Raw genomic sequence first — 17,268 nt, 5'->3', positions numbered from 1 at the left:
CACATTTCTATGCCTTCTCCCCCAACACCAATGAGATAAAAATAATGAAAAATCCTTAGATGTTCTGAATCTAGAGGTCATTGTAAAAAGGGAAAGGGGCCCAGCCCAACGGCTGCTTGAGGTCACCCTGTGCCTAAAGCAGGCTAGTTACCCAAACAGGGCTGAGGGAGATTCCCAACAGAGAGACAGTAAGGAAAAGAAGAAAGAGTCCAGGACAAAATCTTGGAGAATAATCTCTTTAATGAGTATGAGAAGAAAAACCAAGACACAACAAAGACAGAGAAGGTACAGTTAAAGATGAGGAGGAAAAATTGCAATGATCTAGAGAGAAAGGACAGGGGACTTCATGTCAATACTTAATTGTTTAAAGAAGAGAAAGGAGAATAAGGTTTCTTTCTTGCATGAATTCTTTGATGTACAATAAGTTGGGATCTCTGACTGAAGGCCTTCCCACATTCATGACATTCATAAGGTTTCTCTCCAGAATGAATTCTTTGATGGACAGTAAGTTGTGACCTCTGGCTAAAGGCCTTTCCACACTCATTACATTCATAAGGTTTCTCCCCCGTATGAATTCTCTGATGCCGCGTGAGATCTGTTGTCCGGATGAAGGCCTTTCCACATTCATTGCATTCATAAGGTTTCTCTCCAGTATGTATTTTCTGATGTACAGTAAGCTGTGATCTCTGCCTGAAGGCCTTGCCACAGTCATTGCAGTCAAAAGGTTTCTCTCCAGTATGAATTCTCCAGTGGAGAGTAAGCTGTGAGCTTCCATGGAAGGCCTTTCCACATTCAAAACACTCAAAACGTTTCTCTCCAATATGAATTCTCTCTTGTAGAGTAAGTTGTGATGTCCCACTGAAGGGCTTCTCACATTCTAAATATTCTAAAGTTTTCTCTCGGCTATGAATTCTCTTATGTAGAGTAAGACGTTTTCTCACGCTGAAGGTCTTTCCACATTCATTACATTCAAAAGGTTTCTCTCCAGTATGAATTCTCTTATGTAGAGTAAGACTTGTCTTCAAACGGAAAGCCTTCCCACATTCACTACATTCATAAGGTTTCTCTCCTGTATGAATTCTTTGATGTACAATTAGATGTGAGCTATGGCTGAAAGGCTTTCCACACTCATTACATTCATAAGGTTTCTCTCCTGTATGAGTAGCCTGATGTTGAATAAGTCCTGAGCTACTTCTGAAAGCCTTTGCACATTCATTACATTCATAAGGCTTCTCTCCAGTATGAATTCTTTTATGTACAATAAGTTGTGAGCTCTTGCTAAAGGCTTTCCCACATTCACTACATTCATAAGGCTTTTCTCCAGTATGAATTCTCTGATGTACAGTAAGTCGTGAGCTTCTACTAAAGGCCTTCCCACATTCGTTACATTCATAAGGTTTCTCTCCAGTGTGAATTCTCTGATGTTCATTAAGGCTTGACCTCTGGTGAAAAGCTTTCCCACATTCCTTGCATTCATAAGGTTTCTCTCCAGTATGAATTCTCTGGTGTTGAGTAAGATGTGAGCTCCAGTGGAAAGCTTTCCCACATTCAAAACATTCATAAGGTTTCTCTCTGGTATGAAGTTTCTGATGTCGAGTAAGATCTGTCCTTAAACTGAAGCCCTTTCCACACTGATCACATTCATAAGGTCTCTCTCCAGTATGAGTTGTCTGATGCTGAATAAGTCCTGTTTTCACAATGAAGGCCTTCCCACATTCACTACATTCATAAGGTCTTTCTCCTGTATGAAGTCTCTGATGTTGAGTCAGGTGTGATCGCTGATTAAAGGCCTTCAAACACTCACTGCACTCATAAGGTTTCTCTCTGGTATGAATTCTCTGATGTCGAGTAAGACCTGTTCTCACACTGAAGGTCTTCCCACATTCATTACATTCATGAAGTTTCTTGCTAGTATGGATTTTCTGATGTACAGTAAGTTGTGAGCTCTTGTGGAAAGCTTTCTCATATTCATTACATTTATAGGACTTCTCAGAAGTATGAATTCTGTGAAGGGAATGAACTGTGGTTAAAAGCTTTCAGACATTTATTAAAACATTCACTTATGTATCCTGGATTATAACTCAATTATGGCAAATATTCATTAGTCTTGGAAAATAGTTACTTTGAGCAGATTCTGTTGCACTTGCAAAGGCTTAAACTGTACTCTTTTTTAAATGAAATTTTTATATCGTTTTAAATTACTGGTGTTGTTTTTCTTCACCTTTGTTTCCCACTGTATCCCTTCCAATCTGCTTCCCAGAGAACCATCTCTCATAATAAAGAAAAAAAATTCCATAAAACTAATCAATATATCTAAAGATTCAGATGCAGTGTTCCACACTTATGATCCTCCACCTCTGTAAAGAAATGGGGAGAGATTGATCTCAATAATGATTTCTCTGGGAACCACGGTCATGTAGCTTCTTCCCTAGAGACTCTTCATTGAGGGAAGAGAATTGTCCATAGACTATGGCTTCAGACATACTTTTGATTTTTCCTTAGGAGAAAGGAATATTGGGATATTTAATTTCCTAGAACACCTCTCTTGGGATGCCTCTTCTTTAGCCTTTGTGGAAGCATACAAAGGCACTCTGGGTTCCCGCTTTTAGACACAGTAAGAAATCCTAGTTTCTCAGGGCCTCACCTAAAGCCTTTGGACTCATCTGGTAAGCCTTTTCAATACTTAGTCAAATGCCAAGGAGACAATGTCCTAGCATGAAAGTCCTAACCAGTTTCTAAAGCAGAGATTCTTAGCCTTTTTTTTTGTATGTTAGACCCCTGTAGTAGTCTGGGCAAGCCTAAGAACCTCTTCTCGGAATCATGTTTTTAAATGCACAAAATAAAATACCTAGGACTGCAAAGGAAATCAATGATATTAGAACACAGTTATCAATATATTTTTAAAAACAAGTTCACAGATGCCAGGTTAGGAACTCTGTTCAAAAAAGAAATTATTATAAGTCAAAGTTCAGGGAAGAACTCTGATCCCTCTGGAGAAGACTTACAGGGGTGACCTGATAAGGGCAGGCACTCCTTTGACTCATCCAGATAAAGGCAGTCCTCTTTCTCCCTCTCTTTTATTATCATCATTATTATTATTTTATTTGTGAGGCAATTGTGGTTAAGTGACTTGTCCACTTGTCAAGTGTCTGAGGTCAGATTTGAACTCAGGTCCTCCTGACTCCAGGGCTAGTGCTCTATCCACTATGTCACCTAGCTGCCCCTCCCTTCCCCACTCTTGACTGGACTGAATACATTAAGAAAATGACTCCCCAGGCTCCAGGGACACTTCAAGTTAGGATACTACTATCTGATGCATTAAAGACTGTTACCTATACTCTCTTTGCTTATAAAATTAACTGTGAAATTGTTTTTATTTCTGAATACTTTAAATATAAAAAGACCTTGCTTGGGGATGGAGAATTTCAATTAAAATCGTGGCATTTGAATCTCCCTTCAAGCATAACTATGTTGTTATGCATATGCATACACACACACACACACCCCTCAGAGTACTGAGTTTTCCTCCTTCATACCTGGCATCATGTTCTAAAGCTTCTTCCCACCTGGATGCACAGAGATGATCCCTTTTGGGCTGTTCCAGGGCTGATTTTTCCACAAAAGTACCAAGCTTTGTAGCTGGCTCTTTGGCATCAGGCCCTGTCCCCCAGTCTGGAAAAAAAAAAGTATAAAAATTCCTTTCTCCCCAGCTGGAAGAAAGGTAACTTCTACTTTCTCAGGCCCATCTTCTGAATCCTGAACAAGAAATAAGATGGCCAGAAGTTATATAGTTAACAAGCATTTGTTAAGTACCTACTATATGCCAGGCAGTGTGTTAAGTGCTGAGGATACAAATAGAGGCAAAAGGGCCCGTCTCTAGCCTCAAGGCACGCCTGGACTAACTGGGAAGGCAAAAGGCACAGGGCAATGAGCAAACAAGATACAGAGAAGATGAACGGGGAAGGGAACTGAGATTAAGGAGGTCGACCTTGCAGAAGGTTGGACTGCATAGTTTCAGAGTTGCTTGTAAATTGTAAAAAATGTTCAGACTAATGTTCTGATTTGCCCTTTTGGGGGAACTGGTTATTCTTTGCAAAATGAGAAAACCAAGGCTTAGAGTGCTTTGGGGGCTGACCCCATGTCACCTAAGACCTCACAACTTGAGGTCAGGCATGCCCACCACTGCAGCCACCATGACGTGACACCGAGCAGCCTCTTATGGCTGAGGCCCAGGTCTGCTTAGGCTGACAGAGTCCAGGTCTTTCTCTTCTTAAACCGTCCAATCCAGTCAAAACTACTTTAATTACTGACATTTAAAAGCACCCATCAGAATGAAAGGAAAACAAAATACAGTCACTGGTCACTGAGTCGACTGGGGCTCAGAAGAGACTTCAGTCAGCCTTCCAGCCCCCAAGCCACTAGGTGTAGAGAGCACAGGGCCCTGGTCAGCCAAGAGGCAGAGCTGAAGACAGGACAGGCCTCTAAGAGCCACCAGCTCCAGGAGCCCACATAGGCTCACATTCTTTATTTGGTGGAATTCCAAAATGCAGCGTGAAGAACCAGTGGTGGAGGCCACAGAAGTCCACTGTCCCAGCAATGAGCCCTGAACAGTGGTAGGGCTGGAAGGAGCCTGAGGGTGGGTAGGCAGGGGTGTGTGCATGCCGTGCGTGGGGCTGTGTGTACATGTGGTATGTGGCGTGTGTGTGCATGTGTGTGGGGTGTGTGTGTGCATGTGTTCACGTGCATGTACACTGTCCATGTGAGATGTGTATGTCCACACGATTGGTCTGAATTTGGCTCTTGGGCAGCAGAGGCATGAATATCTCTCTAGAACCTGGCCCATCCCTTTTCAAAGGAGACTTTGAGCCTGCCTGGTGGGAAGCCAGACAAGGGATCCCAAGGGTGTCCATTCAGTATTCCTCTGAGAGGGGCACTGCACTACACTTTTATCTGCTCTTTTAAATACTGCTGGTCTAGGGACATAATTTTTAGGTCAGGCAGCTTTCCTAGTCACCAGCTGGCTGAGGTTGCACAAGACTAGACCAGCCAGAGGCCTTCTCCACCACCCTTGGCTTCCTTCTCCGACCCTCCATTTGAGGAAGACTCCACACTATCAATTCAAACCAGGACCAGCTCATGAGGCCCCAAACTAGCTCCTCTCTCTCCCCCCACAAGAAGAGACACAGAAGTTGGGTGGCCGTCAATATGAGAGCACAGTCCACAGCCTCTCCTATCCAGCAGGCTAGCTCTGAGATTCTCTGATTGTAAAGCTTTGGAGTCCACCATCTGAGCATTAGAAAAGGGTAGTAGCCGATGGACAGGAGCACACCCTCCTCTACAGCCTCTGCTTCTTCTCAGATTCCCTAGCCTCCTCCTCGTGCGTTCCTGAATTAAGAACCTCAGCACATTTTATGAAAAAGCAGATTGTTCATATATTTCAATGAATACAGACTGAAGTGAATCATTTCCAAGCAGAGGAATGAAAGGATGAGCCTTGAGGGGTGAGCAGCAATACTTTATTGCAGAGTTTAAAATTAAAAACAATGCCTACATAAACTACATGCCTTTGACAGCCTGCATAGATCACCTCCTAACGGACGCTGGAGACAGGGAGAGGGAAGGCAGACCAGTTGGGGTGGGGGGCGGGCAGAGGGGAAGATGTGGGAGTGGAGGCAAAGGGTGCACAACTGAATGAGTCAGGGAAGAAGGAGGAGCCTTGGGGAAGAGTGCACAACCACCAGGAATGGGCAGCAGGCCTGCCAGCAGCATCCTAACCCACCCCTCTTCTCAATCTGCCCACCTGAGGGCTCCCAGCCCGGGGAGGTGCCAGCTGGCCCTAAAGGCCAAAGTCCGAGTTCTCCTGGCAGACATGCCAGGACTCCAATGGCTGGAGGGCCGACTGGTGGAGCCCCACGACCGGACAAGGGCAGAAGCAGCACTGATTTCCCCCGAAGGGAAGGGAGGCAGAAGAGAAGCTACGGGCCTGTAAGGGACTTTAGTGCCTGCAGCATTTCTCCCCGGGTCCTCAAAGAAGTGGCTGAGGACTGCCTTGAGAAGGAAGCCAGTGTGGATTCGCCAGGAGCACACCACTCTTGTCCCTCTGTCACAGGGCTCTGAGCCCTGCAGCTCAGGGCCCTCCTGCATGGTTTCAGCTAACACCCCCTGGGTAGGCACCACAGGGAGCACTTCCGCTGACTTTAAACTAAGCTGGGAAGAATGTCAAGGTAAAAAGACGAGGGAGATGAGGCTGAAATGCCTTCACTCTGAAAAGGACACTGGGGTCAACAGTGTGACAGGGGAGCTGATGCCAGGGTACCCTGCACCAAGAGACGTAGGGGAGCAGAACGACAAAGGTGATATGTCCTGATCAGGCCTCGCCTTCCCTCGGGCATCCCAGTTCAGGAAGGAAACTGACGAAGTGGAGTGCCCAGAGGAGAGTCACCAGGAGGGCAAAGGGCCTTGGGAGCGCGTCGTATGAGATCTGACTGCAGGAAGTGGGGATTTTACAGAGGATTTAGGGGAAATGTGACAGCTGTTCCAATATTTAAAAAGCCACTGTGAAAGACAGGGTTTGTACCTGGTCTTCTTGGGCCAGAGAATGAGGTTAGATGCAGTGGGGGAGTCAGAGAGCAGAGGGAAGCTTGATGCAAGCTGTGGGACCTGAGCAAGAGTGGGAGTGGTCACTGAGGAGGTGAAGGGGCCCTTGCCACCTGGAGGGCTTCAAGCAGAGGATGGCAGGGCCGTGCTACATTTATCTGACCATTCTGTGTCACCTGAGATCTGACCCCAGTGCTCTAACCTGTGGAGGGCTCTGGGAGCCAGACTGTCATCTGATGAATCCACCGTTCCCTCTTTGTATCATGTGCCCCTCTGATCTGCTGATCACTGCCATCGTCAGCATTACTGACAACATTATTTGAGACCCGAGGGTACCCCACTGCAGAGTTCCTACACACTGACCCCGTCTCCTGATGACTGATCACTCTCTGGGCTGGGTCACTGAATCAGTCTCAAAACACCCGCCTGTACCATGAATGAGTCCATAACTCCCCATGTTCTCTACAAAGAGAGGCCACAAGAAGACCTAGTGCACGCAGGTTCCAGAAAAGCATTCCCTGATCTGCCCATCTGGAGGGAATATAATTCTACAGATGCCTGGGAAGCTTCCAGGACAGCCGCCTAGCTGACCATTTAAAAAGTCCCGCCCCAAGGAATGAACAACAGAGCTTCTGGTTGGTGTGACTCTCTGGCCCAGGTTTCCTTCACCCACTCACCTGCATAGCCACTCTGGGGGATGTCTCCCTCTGGCAACCTAGGGGTTTCCCCTCTCTCCAACTGGCAGATCACATCTGGCTTGGAAATAGCAAGGCCTGTTAGGTGAAAACATAAAAGACTTATGAAAACAGAGCCTCCTCGGGATTGTTTTAATCCCTTCCCCCTTCTGGAAGAACAAGGTTCTGCTGGAAAGGCCTAGAGGAAGATGCAAAGGTTACTGAAGGATACCCTAGATAATGTGCCTGAAGTGGGGTGGGGGGCAGAGGGGAGGGTGGGGGGGGTGTATGGAGGACTGGGCCTCAGAGCAGATCCTGGATCGGAAAGAAGCTTGGTCCCTGCTAAGAGGACGGGGACTGTGATGTATTTAGATTCTTGGGACGATGAGGGTGAATCCTGGGCCCGGTGGAGGGGCAAGCAGTCAGATTTCAGAGGCACAAAGCAAAGACCCTTCATCCTTTCACCTGAGAACAGGTGTGGGGCAGGCCAAGAAGCCTCTCTCCAGAGCACCCAAAGAACAGGCGTCTCTGGACATCAGACAAGAACAGCCTAAGAAGCCTGGCGCCATCTACTCAGGAAACAAAGCCCTCTTGGGCCGAATGCAGGGCTGGGGCAGCTGCCATCCTCACCCAGGCACACCAGGTTCTGGTAGTTCTCCAGCATCACATCCCGGTACAGCTCCTTCTGAAGAGGGCGCAGGTGCCCCCACTCCTCTGCGGTGAAGTCCACGGCCACGTCATTGAAGGTCACCGATTCCTGAAAAACAAGTACATGTGTGCTCACCGGGGACCATCCCCTGATGACCAGGGGAGGAGCGGGGAAAGCTGCTGGGGATCGTAGGGAGTTCTTCCTGCCGAGTTCAGGATTCAGGGTGTCCCAGGACAATCTTTTCTAGAGCTCTGTCTGAGGCCCAGGTTGTCTCGACTCAGAATCATGCCACAAAATGAGAATCTGAATAGCCTGTTCTTATGTGGCTCCTCTTGGTTATACTTAACTCCCAGCAGCTCAGTGTAAACATTCATTACCTCCATCGTACAGAAGAGAAAACAGAATCGCAGGCTCTACGCACCACCTGGCCCAGGCTGCATGGGAACAACACTCCTGTCTACATCATCCCCAACACATGCTCAGCCGCCTCATGAGGGGTGACCTGCTAGGAGCTCAAACACCCCACTCCACAATGAGACGGCTCAATTTGTGAGGACAGTATTCCTTACCAGTCAAAATGTGCTTCTCTGTGACTCCTGGAGCCAAGCAGTCATCGTGTCCCCTTCCACCCTCCACCAGTCTTTCTTCTCCAGGATGTGCGTCCCAGGTCCTTGAGCTGATGCTCTGGAGGCCCCACCCTGTCCTGGCTGCCCCCTCATTCATGAGCCCCCCATGCCCAGGACCAAACAGAGAAGTCCAGAGGTGGTCTGACCAGGGCAGAGGCCAGAAGAGCTGTTACTCCCCAGTCATGGACACCACGCCCTCTGGCCCTATTGCTGCCTCATCCTGCTTTTGTATCATGTGAGTCTGCGATCTACTAAGACCTCTCAGTCTTTCAGCCCTCCCCATTTCCTGACACACCGCCATCACCTCGCACTTAACACTAATAACAGTAGTATTTATATTGTGTTTTCAAGTTTGCAAAGCACTTTACAGAGTAGAGCCAAGAAGACAGACAGGTCTGTGGACACAGGGGTCCGGGGTCAAAGACTGTGCTCCAGGACAAGCCTTACCCAATTCAGGGTGCCAGGACAGGTGCCAACCAGCAGTCTGGTGGCTCGCTGCCCAATTCCAGAGCAGCCTGAGGAAAGGACCTGCACCCAGGGGTACCTGGGTGCCAGTGTAAGAGGCAGTCATGGGCCCTAGGCTGTGTACTGATGGAAGACTCCACGCCAGGAGTCCTGTATTCTGGGCTCAGGCCCTGGGGTGCTCTGGAGGAGCAGAGGACAAGGGGAGAGGGCAGTCAGGACAGGGCAGGGCCTCCTGAGCATCAGCTGGAGGACCTGGGGTGTGCATTATGGAAAGGAGGAGACTCTGAGAACATGAGAGCAGTTTAAGAGCCTTCAGGAGGGTCTCACTTCCAGCCTCACTTCCTAGTCCAGACTGAAGCCCTCGAGGAATAGTAGGGTAGGAACCCCACACTGAAGTGAAGCCTCTGAACCAGAGAACCTCCCAGCTGGCTGGTCCAGCAGCAGTCCACTGGCACTCTAAACACGGCAAGTCCACAGGCCTGTTGCTCAGACCCAAACCCAGGTCAGGAACTTGTAGAGCTCAGACTGAGGGGTAAGTCATCAGATTTGTTCTGGATCAGACAAGTTTGGGAGCACTGAAAGCTTGCAGGTGAACAACCTGCTGGATCGTAGAACAACACATTTAATACCCAAGAAAGCAGTACGAGGACCAGCCCTGATATTCCCTCCAGAAGTGCACAGAGCCTAGCCCTAATATGAAGTCTAAAGTCAGGGAGTAGGGTGGAAGAATGAGAAAACGAAACAAAAAAAGAATTGCAATATAAAACAGGGGTACGCAAGACACACATCCAGGAGAGAATGACTCCAAAACAGCCACAAGCCAAGTCTCAAAGGAAAACAGCTTGGGCACAAATTCAACTAGAATTCCTAGACGAGATGAAGCAAGAATTCTTTTTAAAAATTCAAAAATATTTTCACAAATTGAATAGTGCTGGAGGAGAAGGAAAAGAAATGGGAACTCTGGGAAGAAAGAATTGGAAAGGGAACAGTTTGGTAAAAGAGGTACCAGCAAACTTTGTCCAAGCAAGGGTAAAATCTCATGGCAAAAACAACTGAACTAGAAAACAGATCAAGGAAAGAAAGCTTCAGGGTATCTGGGCTGCCTGAAAGCTGTAATCAAAGAGAGAACTACAAGGGCTCAAGGGCTGGGCCTGGAGTCAGGAAGACTTGCCTTCCAGTCCAGCCTCCGCTACTCGCCATCAGTGTGGCCCAAATCACAGCACCACTGCCAGCCTCAGTCTTCTTAGCTCTAAAATGGGGATTAGAGCTGCACCTCCCTCCCAGAGCTGTGAGGATGCTTCAATAACCATAAAGCATTTCACGAACCTATGCATTATTCCTATCAAAATGACAGGGAAAAAAATCACTGTCCCCAAAAGGACAACTCTGGGGCCCATTTTGGCCAAAGTCCAGACCTTGGGCTGAGCCAGCATCCAACGGGGAGATGAGACAGAGGTGGGAGGGGGAGATGGAGTTGGGGCGGAGGATGAGACAGAGGGGGGAGAGGGGCTCTTTGTGGGCAGCAGGGAAGCTCCCAGCTGATGGGGGTCATGGGGCCAGTTCTTGGCTGGGCGTGGGAAGGGGTCAGCTTGGGGTGGGACCTCTGCAGGGCGAGGCTGGATCTGTGCTCCTAACCCTCCTCCAGGGTGGGGGGCGGGCATCTCCTCCTCTCGCAGCCCCTCCCCACCAGCTCGGGGTCCTAGGGGGATGCCCGAGGGGCAGCCGCCCAGCCTAAGCCAGCAGGGAGCTTGGACGTGGGGGGTCTTCCCCAGCCCCGCTTCCTCCGTGACCAACCACCTCCCACCTCTAGGCCCGCCAGGGCCTCAGTTTACCTAGCAGGCTCACCTGGAGGGCATGGGCCGGTGCGGATCCGGGGGCCATGTCTGCCCCGTACTGAAGGTAAAGGAGGGAGAGGGGACTGCCACGCCCCCGGAGGAGCAGAACCCCAGGGCAGGTCCTCGCGGTGGCTCCTGATTGGCGCCCAGGCTGCCCCACCCCCTTCGGCCTGGCCAATGAGCGCGCCCACTGGCAGGAGAGCGTGGCTGTAGACGCACCTTGAAGACTGCGCACGTGTGGCTCCCTCGGAGCCGGCGCCCCTCCCCCTCCCCCGCTCCAGAAGCACGTGCCTCGCGCCTTGGCTCCACCCTCTCTTCAGTTTGCCCGGCTTCCGGCTCTGGTCCTCATTCACCCCAGGCCTAGACACGAGGGCTCGGTCCGCGGCTGTAGCCAAGGACGCAGCCGAATCCTTCTAGAGGAGGATGGAAGTGACGTAGCACCACGGAAGCCGTGCAGCCCTCGCCACACACCCCCACCGGAAGCCAGGTGAGTTGGCACAGCCTTCTGGGAAACGTAGTCCGGAGGCTCAAGCGACATGTGCGCATGCCTGAAGTCCCTCCAGGCTGGGTGAAAGCGCCACCTTCTCCGGGAAGCCCACCTGGATTCCCCCATTTCCCTTATCTCCCTCACAGACACCCCTCCCGCCCCCAGTCTATAGAGGCAGCTGACTGGCGTATTGGATAGAGCCAAGTTGTGAGGATAAGACGAAAGAACAGTCCGAAGCGCGCCTGGCACAGAGAGGCGCTTAATCAAAGTCCGTTCCCCGCCCCCACCCCAAGGGGCTCTGCTCAGCCACCCTGGGCACCCCGGCAGACCCCCCGGGGCCTGATGCGTCCCCGCCCTGGCTCGCCGGCCCCGCCCCTTTCTTCTGGAGGCTTGTGGATTACATCTTGCTCATTTCCAGCCTGCTGGAGGGGGAGGAGGTGCGGACCCCTCTGAGAACAAGGGGGCCGAGGGCCTGAAGCGGGTGCCAGGGTCCCCATTGCACCCAGGGCCGCAGCCGGAGGTCCTGCCCTCCCTCTGGCCGCGGGACTGCGGTGACTGGAGTCAGGGCATCTCACTAATCCTCTGAAAACGAAGGACAGACAGGGAGCCCCCCATCCCCCACAGTGTGGAGGTGTGGGGGGAGGGGCCGACAAGGCCCCGGCTAAAGAAAGAGCAAAGAGGGCTCCCATTTCATCCCCATGGGCCCGGGGAACCGAAGACCCTCTCAGCAGAGACCCTCTCCCCATCTTTCTCCCCTTGTCTCACTGGGGGCTGGTGCTCCCGGAGACGGAGGCTGCCCACCTGTGGTGCTAGGTACATGAGCCTGAGCCTGGACCTCTGGGGCTTCTGTCCCTGCGCAGGTCCTGACTGGTCTGCAATCCTGAGCAGGAAGTCTTTGGTTTCAGAGCACAATACTCCATCCCCGGGGAATGTTTGCTGGCAGGACCAGCCCTATGCCTGGAATTCTCTCCCTTCCCACCTCCTGCGTCCTTTAGTCCTCCACTAACACTTCACCTTCTAAGGAGGCCCTTCCCAATGCCCCCCCCATTAATGCCAGTGCCTTCAAGCTCCTAATTATCTCCACTTTATCCTGTCCATGTCCTGTTTACACAGCTGCTCACGTATTATCTCCTTTATCACTCGGTGAAGTCCTTGAGAGCAGAGACTGCAACTTGCCTTTTATTGTTCCCCCCCCCATGTAGTGCACCCTATCGGCATGAGTAGTGACTTAATAAGTGTTTGTAACTTGACTTGTGAACTCAGAATGGTGGTATGCAGACAGGCACAAGTGATACTTCCTGTGACTGACCATACCATTCCTCCGAAAAGGTGACCACCAAGATGATGAGCCAGGCAGAGCCGGTGGTTCAGAAGATATGGACCCCGCATGGTGCGCATCTACTCAGTGTCCCATACAGTGCTGGCACGTTTGAAGTACCAACCTCCTGGACACTAATGTTCTCGTATCTTGTTTGAAGGGCTTGTCAATGTGCTGTAGAGGCAGCTAGGTGGTGCAGCAGTGGATAGACCTTGGGACTTGGAATCAGAAGGACTCATCTTCATGAGTTCAAATGAGGCCTCAGACACTTACTAGCTGTGTGACCCTGGGCAAGTCATTTCACCCTGCTTACCTCCGTTTCCTCATCTGTCAAATGAGCTGGAGAAGGAAATGGCAAAGCACTCCAGTATGTTTGCCAAGGAAACCTCAAATGGGGTCCTGAAGAGGAGGACACAACTAAAACAACTCAACATTATAACCCTAACTCAATCCTAAAAGATCAATGCCAAGGGATGTTCAGACTGTCAACCAATTGCACTCACTTCACACACCAGCGAAGTTATGCTTAAGATTCTGCCAGTTGGGCTTCAGCAATATGTGAACCAAGAACTGCCAGAAGAGCAGGCTGGTTTTCAAAGAGGCAGAGAAACTAGAGACCAAATTGCTGATATTCACTGGGTTATGGAAAAAGCAAAGGAGCTCCAGAAAAGAAAAAAAAAACATGTTTGATTGACTGCTCTAAAGCCTTTGATTGTGTGGATCACAACAAAAAAGATGGGAGCACCACATCATCTTACTTGCCTCCTGAGGAAGCTGTATGGGGGCCAAGAACCAAAGTGGAATACCTGATGAGTTTGATTGGGAAAAGGGTACAACAAGGCTGTATACTGTCACCTTATTCATTTACCTGAGCCCAGTTTTTCTTAGTGGTGTTGGAATGTAGCCAGGGTGCAGTTTTCTCTCTCCCTTCCCTGTACTTTACCACACAAGAAGGAGAGTCACTCAGAACCTCAAGATGGGGAAGATTGGTAATAGGGGTTCCAGGAACACTCAATCCCAGCCTAGGACTGGTCAGCCCACTGACCACTTTTCCTTAGTCACAGGTGCTGATGTCTGGGTGACCAGATATGAGATGGCCTGTGGGTCATGCCAGATGAAGGCTCTTTGCATCAAAAATATTCCTGTTGTGCCAACAATTCCATGGCCAGGGATATGGGAAGTGGGCCCTAGAAGTAAAAATCCATCCCCTGTGGTTTTCCCTCATGTTTATTCAGAGCCCCATTGTGTGGTTTCTAGTTTCCTCTTTGGTCAACAGTTCAGCTCCTTATGGAAGAAAATGGGGGAGGAAATGGGCAACCCTACCATTTGAATGTCTGCAGATTCACTTTATTGAATTATCAAAATCTCTGGGCTACAGATAGTTTCGGTGTGCAGAGACCAACTGAGCCAATGTCCATGCCACAGCAAACATTGTAGTGTGAAAGTGAATATTGATTTTTGTTTTGTATAATTGATTTTAGTCTGTAAGTGACTTTATTCTGTAACCATATTCTGTATTCTAAACCTCTTTTCTGTCTCCATGTGAAGAAGCTCATGACTTCAAAGGTTAAACCTCTCTCTATCTAATTAAATGCCAAAGGCTCAAGCTTTCCTGCAGTCGCTGGCAGTTGCATAAAAACCTCTATTTTAGGGGTTCAGTACTGTCATAAACCATTATCTTATCACCAGCTTCAAGGTTTGTATGTTATTTTTGAGAACTGGACTCACTGACCTTGTCTGCCTTTTAGGCTCGTTTTTAGTCAATTGAAAAAGGATGGCTTTATCTGGTCCCCAGGCACCAGCCTGCCTACATTCCTGGGTCCCTATCAGTGACGTCAGGATACAGCTGGGAGCCATAAACATGCACAAAAGCACTCATTCCTTAGAGACAGAGGGGTAGTCCCAATCCCACATGCACACGTGCCTGGCTTCCTTAATGTAACCAATGACAATCCCTCACACCGATGATGCTGGCTAATCGTCTTCTCTTTGTCCTGCTTTTTGTTCCGTGCTTATAAAAATATGTTGCATCTTCAATTCAGGGTCTTTTTGAGGCTGTCAAGAGACCTGTTTTATTGGTGGGTTGTTTTGCTCAGAGAAGCTCACCTCGATTTATCTTTTTGTTAAATATCATATGCTGAGAGTTGGTGGTGGGGGGTGGGATGTAGCAAGGAGAAACCTCCTCCCCAGACCCCTTGGGGAAAAACCTCTCCCCTCTTCTGGGCTCAAGTGGAATGTTTGTCTGCTAAAGGAGAGTTTCTCTGTCAGGGATTCTGTGACTATGGATAAGTTCTCCACAGTCAGATCTTCTCTGGGCAAGACAGTAATTTGGGATTCATTTTGTATGTTTTATGTTTGTTTTGAGTCTTTCTACTTAATAGCTAAAGCTACTGAATTTGGAAATTAGAGAGAGACAGAGAGAAAGGAGACAGAGAGAGACAGAGACAGAGACAGAGAGAGAGAGAGACAGAAACGGAGACAGAGAGCAGGCTGGTTTCCAGCAGACTGCCTCTTCCTGTTAAGGAGGGTCCCTCAAAGCAGAATGGGGGCCAAAGTAACCAACTTTAAGTGTGCCCTCACTTAATTAGGAATTCCCTAATTCCTGTATCCCTAGTGGAATCTCGGTGCTTCTCCAGTCTGGCAGTATTGAGGATTTTTTTACCCTAGCTGGTGATCCGTTAGAGACCGCAACATAAACCAAATGAATTGCCATAAATCTGATCTTCCTTTGCATTTGTGCATACGGGTGGCAGGGCTCGGGAAGCGCGATCGCCTGGTCTCCACGACATCTAGTGGCGAAAGTGAAAATACCAGCACGTTTATGTTGGTAGAAAATGACTCTCGGGTTTTTGCTTCGAGTTGTGTCACCCATTAAAATTATATCCTGGGTTCCTGGGCTGAGGACAGGACTTACTGATGGCGGCAGCTGGCACTGAGCAGGGCTCTGGAGAGCCTTGGCAGGAGGCCTGCCTGGACCTGGAGCGCTCACCTGGCCGGGAAATGGGAGCCAGGGCAGGTGGCTCCTACAGGTGATGCCCGCCCTTTGCTTGATTCTTGGACCACGTGTGTGAAGCCGCCCCTTCACAGCCTCGGAGCAGCCCCCAAAGTCGTTTTCCACCTTCATTTGGTTGGGATTTGAACCAGCAAATGATTTCTTTACCTTCACACAGAGGATCTGGACGTTTTCAGAAGACTGGTCGCTGAAACTTTGCTCTCCTGCAAACGCGTGCTTGTCTGTCCTTGTCTTTCTGGGTGGGCCTTTTGTCTTTTTGTGTGCTTCAGAATTTTATTTTTATAATGGGAGCTAAGAGCAGCACAACCAGTCTGCCCACAATAGTCTCCCTTGGCAAGACTCCCTGGAGTCTGGGATAAAGCTACCCCCTGAGCCAGGCATGGCAAGAAACTAACGCTTATGTTTTGTGGTGGTTGGTTTAAAATGACAACTAATTCAGGTGGCGAATCGCTGGGGCCGAGGTCCAGCTCCTTGAAAGATTTAAGGCTAGTTATAGTAAATAAAACCCCAAGGCAGCCGGAACATTGGTGTCCTAGAGCTGTCCAAGGGCAGCTGCTTGTCTCCCCTGCGTTACCTTCTTCCCCTGCTCCCTGGACTCCCTATCTCTTGGTCCTCGATTTCCTTTCCAGCCTGCTCTGACCCCTTCCTCTCTGGTCCTTCCCTCACTTCTTCACCTTGACCCCAGTAGCCCACCTTGTCTGCTTCATCCCCCGCCGCTCCAGCTCAAGTAAGCGCCCCGAGATTCCCAAGCATCTGTGCCGGCTTTAGCTCCTTCACCCCCTCCCTCTCCTCTGCTGGTCTCTGCATCTTCTTCCTACTCACCCTCGGCCTCAGCGGAGTCTGGGAAACTCTGGGAAAATCACTTCATCCAATGAACTTGTGCAGTGATTCTCTGAGAACGCAAAGAACGTTAAGCTGTTAGCTAGAATGCGAAACCATCCTCCTACTGTGCAGAGGTGTGTAAATACCCGAGGCCTTTCCCCAGGTTGGGGTCTTTGGGCATGGGAGAGTAACCATGGTGCCCTTTTCAGAGGTGTCCTCCACTATTCTCCAGCCCGTAATGACACTGTTCCTGAAGTGACTTCTCTCTATTTTGCAAAGCTTTTTATCAAACAAAGCTGTGGGGCTTGGAAATCCCTCGATATCCAATACCGCAAGCCCTAAGGAGCTAAAAACACTAGTGCTACACTGAGCACTCTGGTCCCCACTGCCTGGAAGCAGGGAGGTTACATGACCTGCCCCCCCTTCTCTGGCACCCTAAGGGGGAGATGGGCTGGAGCAGAGATGTTGGCTCCCTTCTGTGTCAATGAAGCAGGTGGTCCCAAGACCCTCTTCAGGTCCGGGGCCTCTGCACCCATTCCATTTTGACCATTTGGTAGTTAGACTAGCCTTTGGGAAAGAAACATTTATTATGTGCCTACTATGTGCAGAGCACTGAGCTAAACATCTTACAGACAGGATTTCATCAGATCTGAAGCTGGCGCTGTTGTCCCCATTGAAGTGACTGGTCCAGGGCACACAGCTAGTGTCTCGGAGTAGATATGAACTCAGATCTCTCTGCCTCTAGGCCCTATGCTCTGTGCATAAGCAAACATACATAGCAA

The 17,268-nt window shown here is 49.5% G+C and overlaps 1 protein-coding gene and 1 long non-coding RNA gene across 3 annotated transcripts in view; one reads left to right on the top strand and one right to left on the bottom strand.

Moving 5' to 3' along the window:
- The window catches only part of LOC110201794 (uncharacterized), a 58,574-nt gene extending 46,305 nt beyond the window's left edge, over positions 1–12,269 (bottom strand). The window contains exons 1-5 of one of the 2 annotated variants that reach the window (XM_078151890.1): positions 10,857–11,048; positions 7,902–8,028; positions 7,275–7,370; positions 3,537–3,672; positions 440–2,004 (exon numbers count right to left, since the gene is read on the bottom strand). In XM_078151890.1, coding sequence (XP_078008016.1) covers positions 440–2,004; positions 3,537–3,672; positions 7,275–7,370; positions 7,902–8,028; positions 10,857–10,892 — 1,960 coding nt within the window. In that variant the 5' untranslated portion in view covers positions 10,893–11,048. Of the gene's footprint in view, positions 1–222; positions 2,005–3,536; positions 3,673–7,274; positions 7,371–7,901; positions 8,029–10,856; positions 11,049–12,134 lie in introns of those variants that run through there. The other variant, XM_078151889.1, reaches the window with a different exon arrangement.
- LOC144456635 (uncharacterized) lies at positions 11,250–14,339 on the top strand. Its single transcript, XR_013485645.1, has 2 exons — positions 11,250–11,333; positions 12,663–14,339. It is a non-coding gene; the product is annotated as an uncharacterized LOC144456635 (long non-coding RNA).
- Positions 14,340–17,268: the final 2,929 nt, after the last annotated feature.

The sequence above is a fragment of the Phascolarctos cinereus genome, unplaced genomic scaffold, assembly GCF_003287225.1.
Source record: "Phascolarctos cinereus isolate Bilbo 61053 unplaced genomic scaffold, phaCin_HiC Scaffold_4;HRSCAF=312, whole genome shotgun sequence".
NCBI lineage: Eukaryota > Metazoa > Chordata > Mammalia > Diprotodontia > Phascolarctidae > Phascolarctos > Phascolarctos cinereus.
This window is presented reverse-complemented; position numbering and strand designations above follow the sequence as displayed.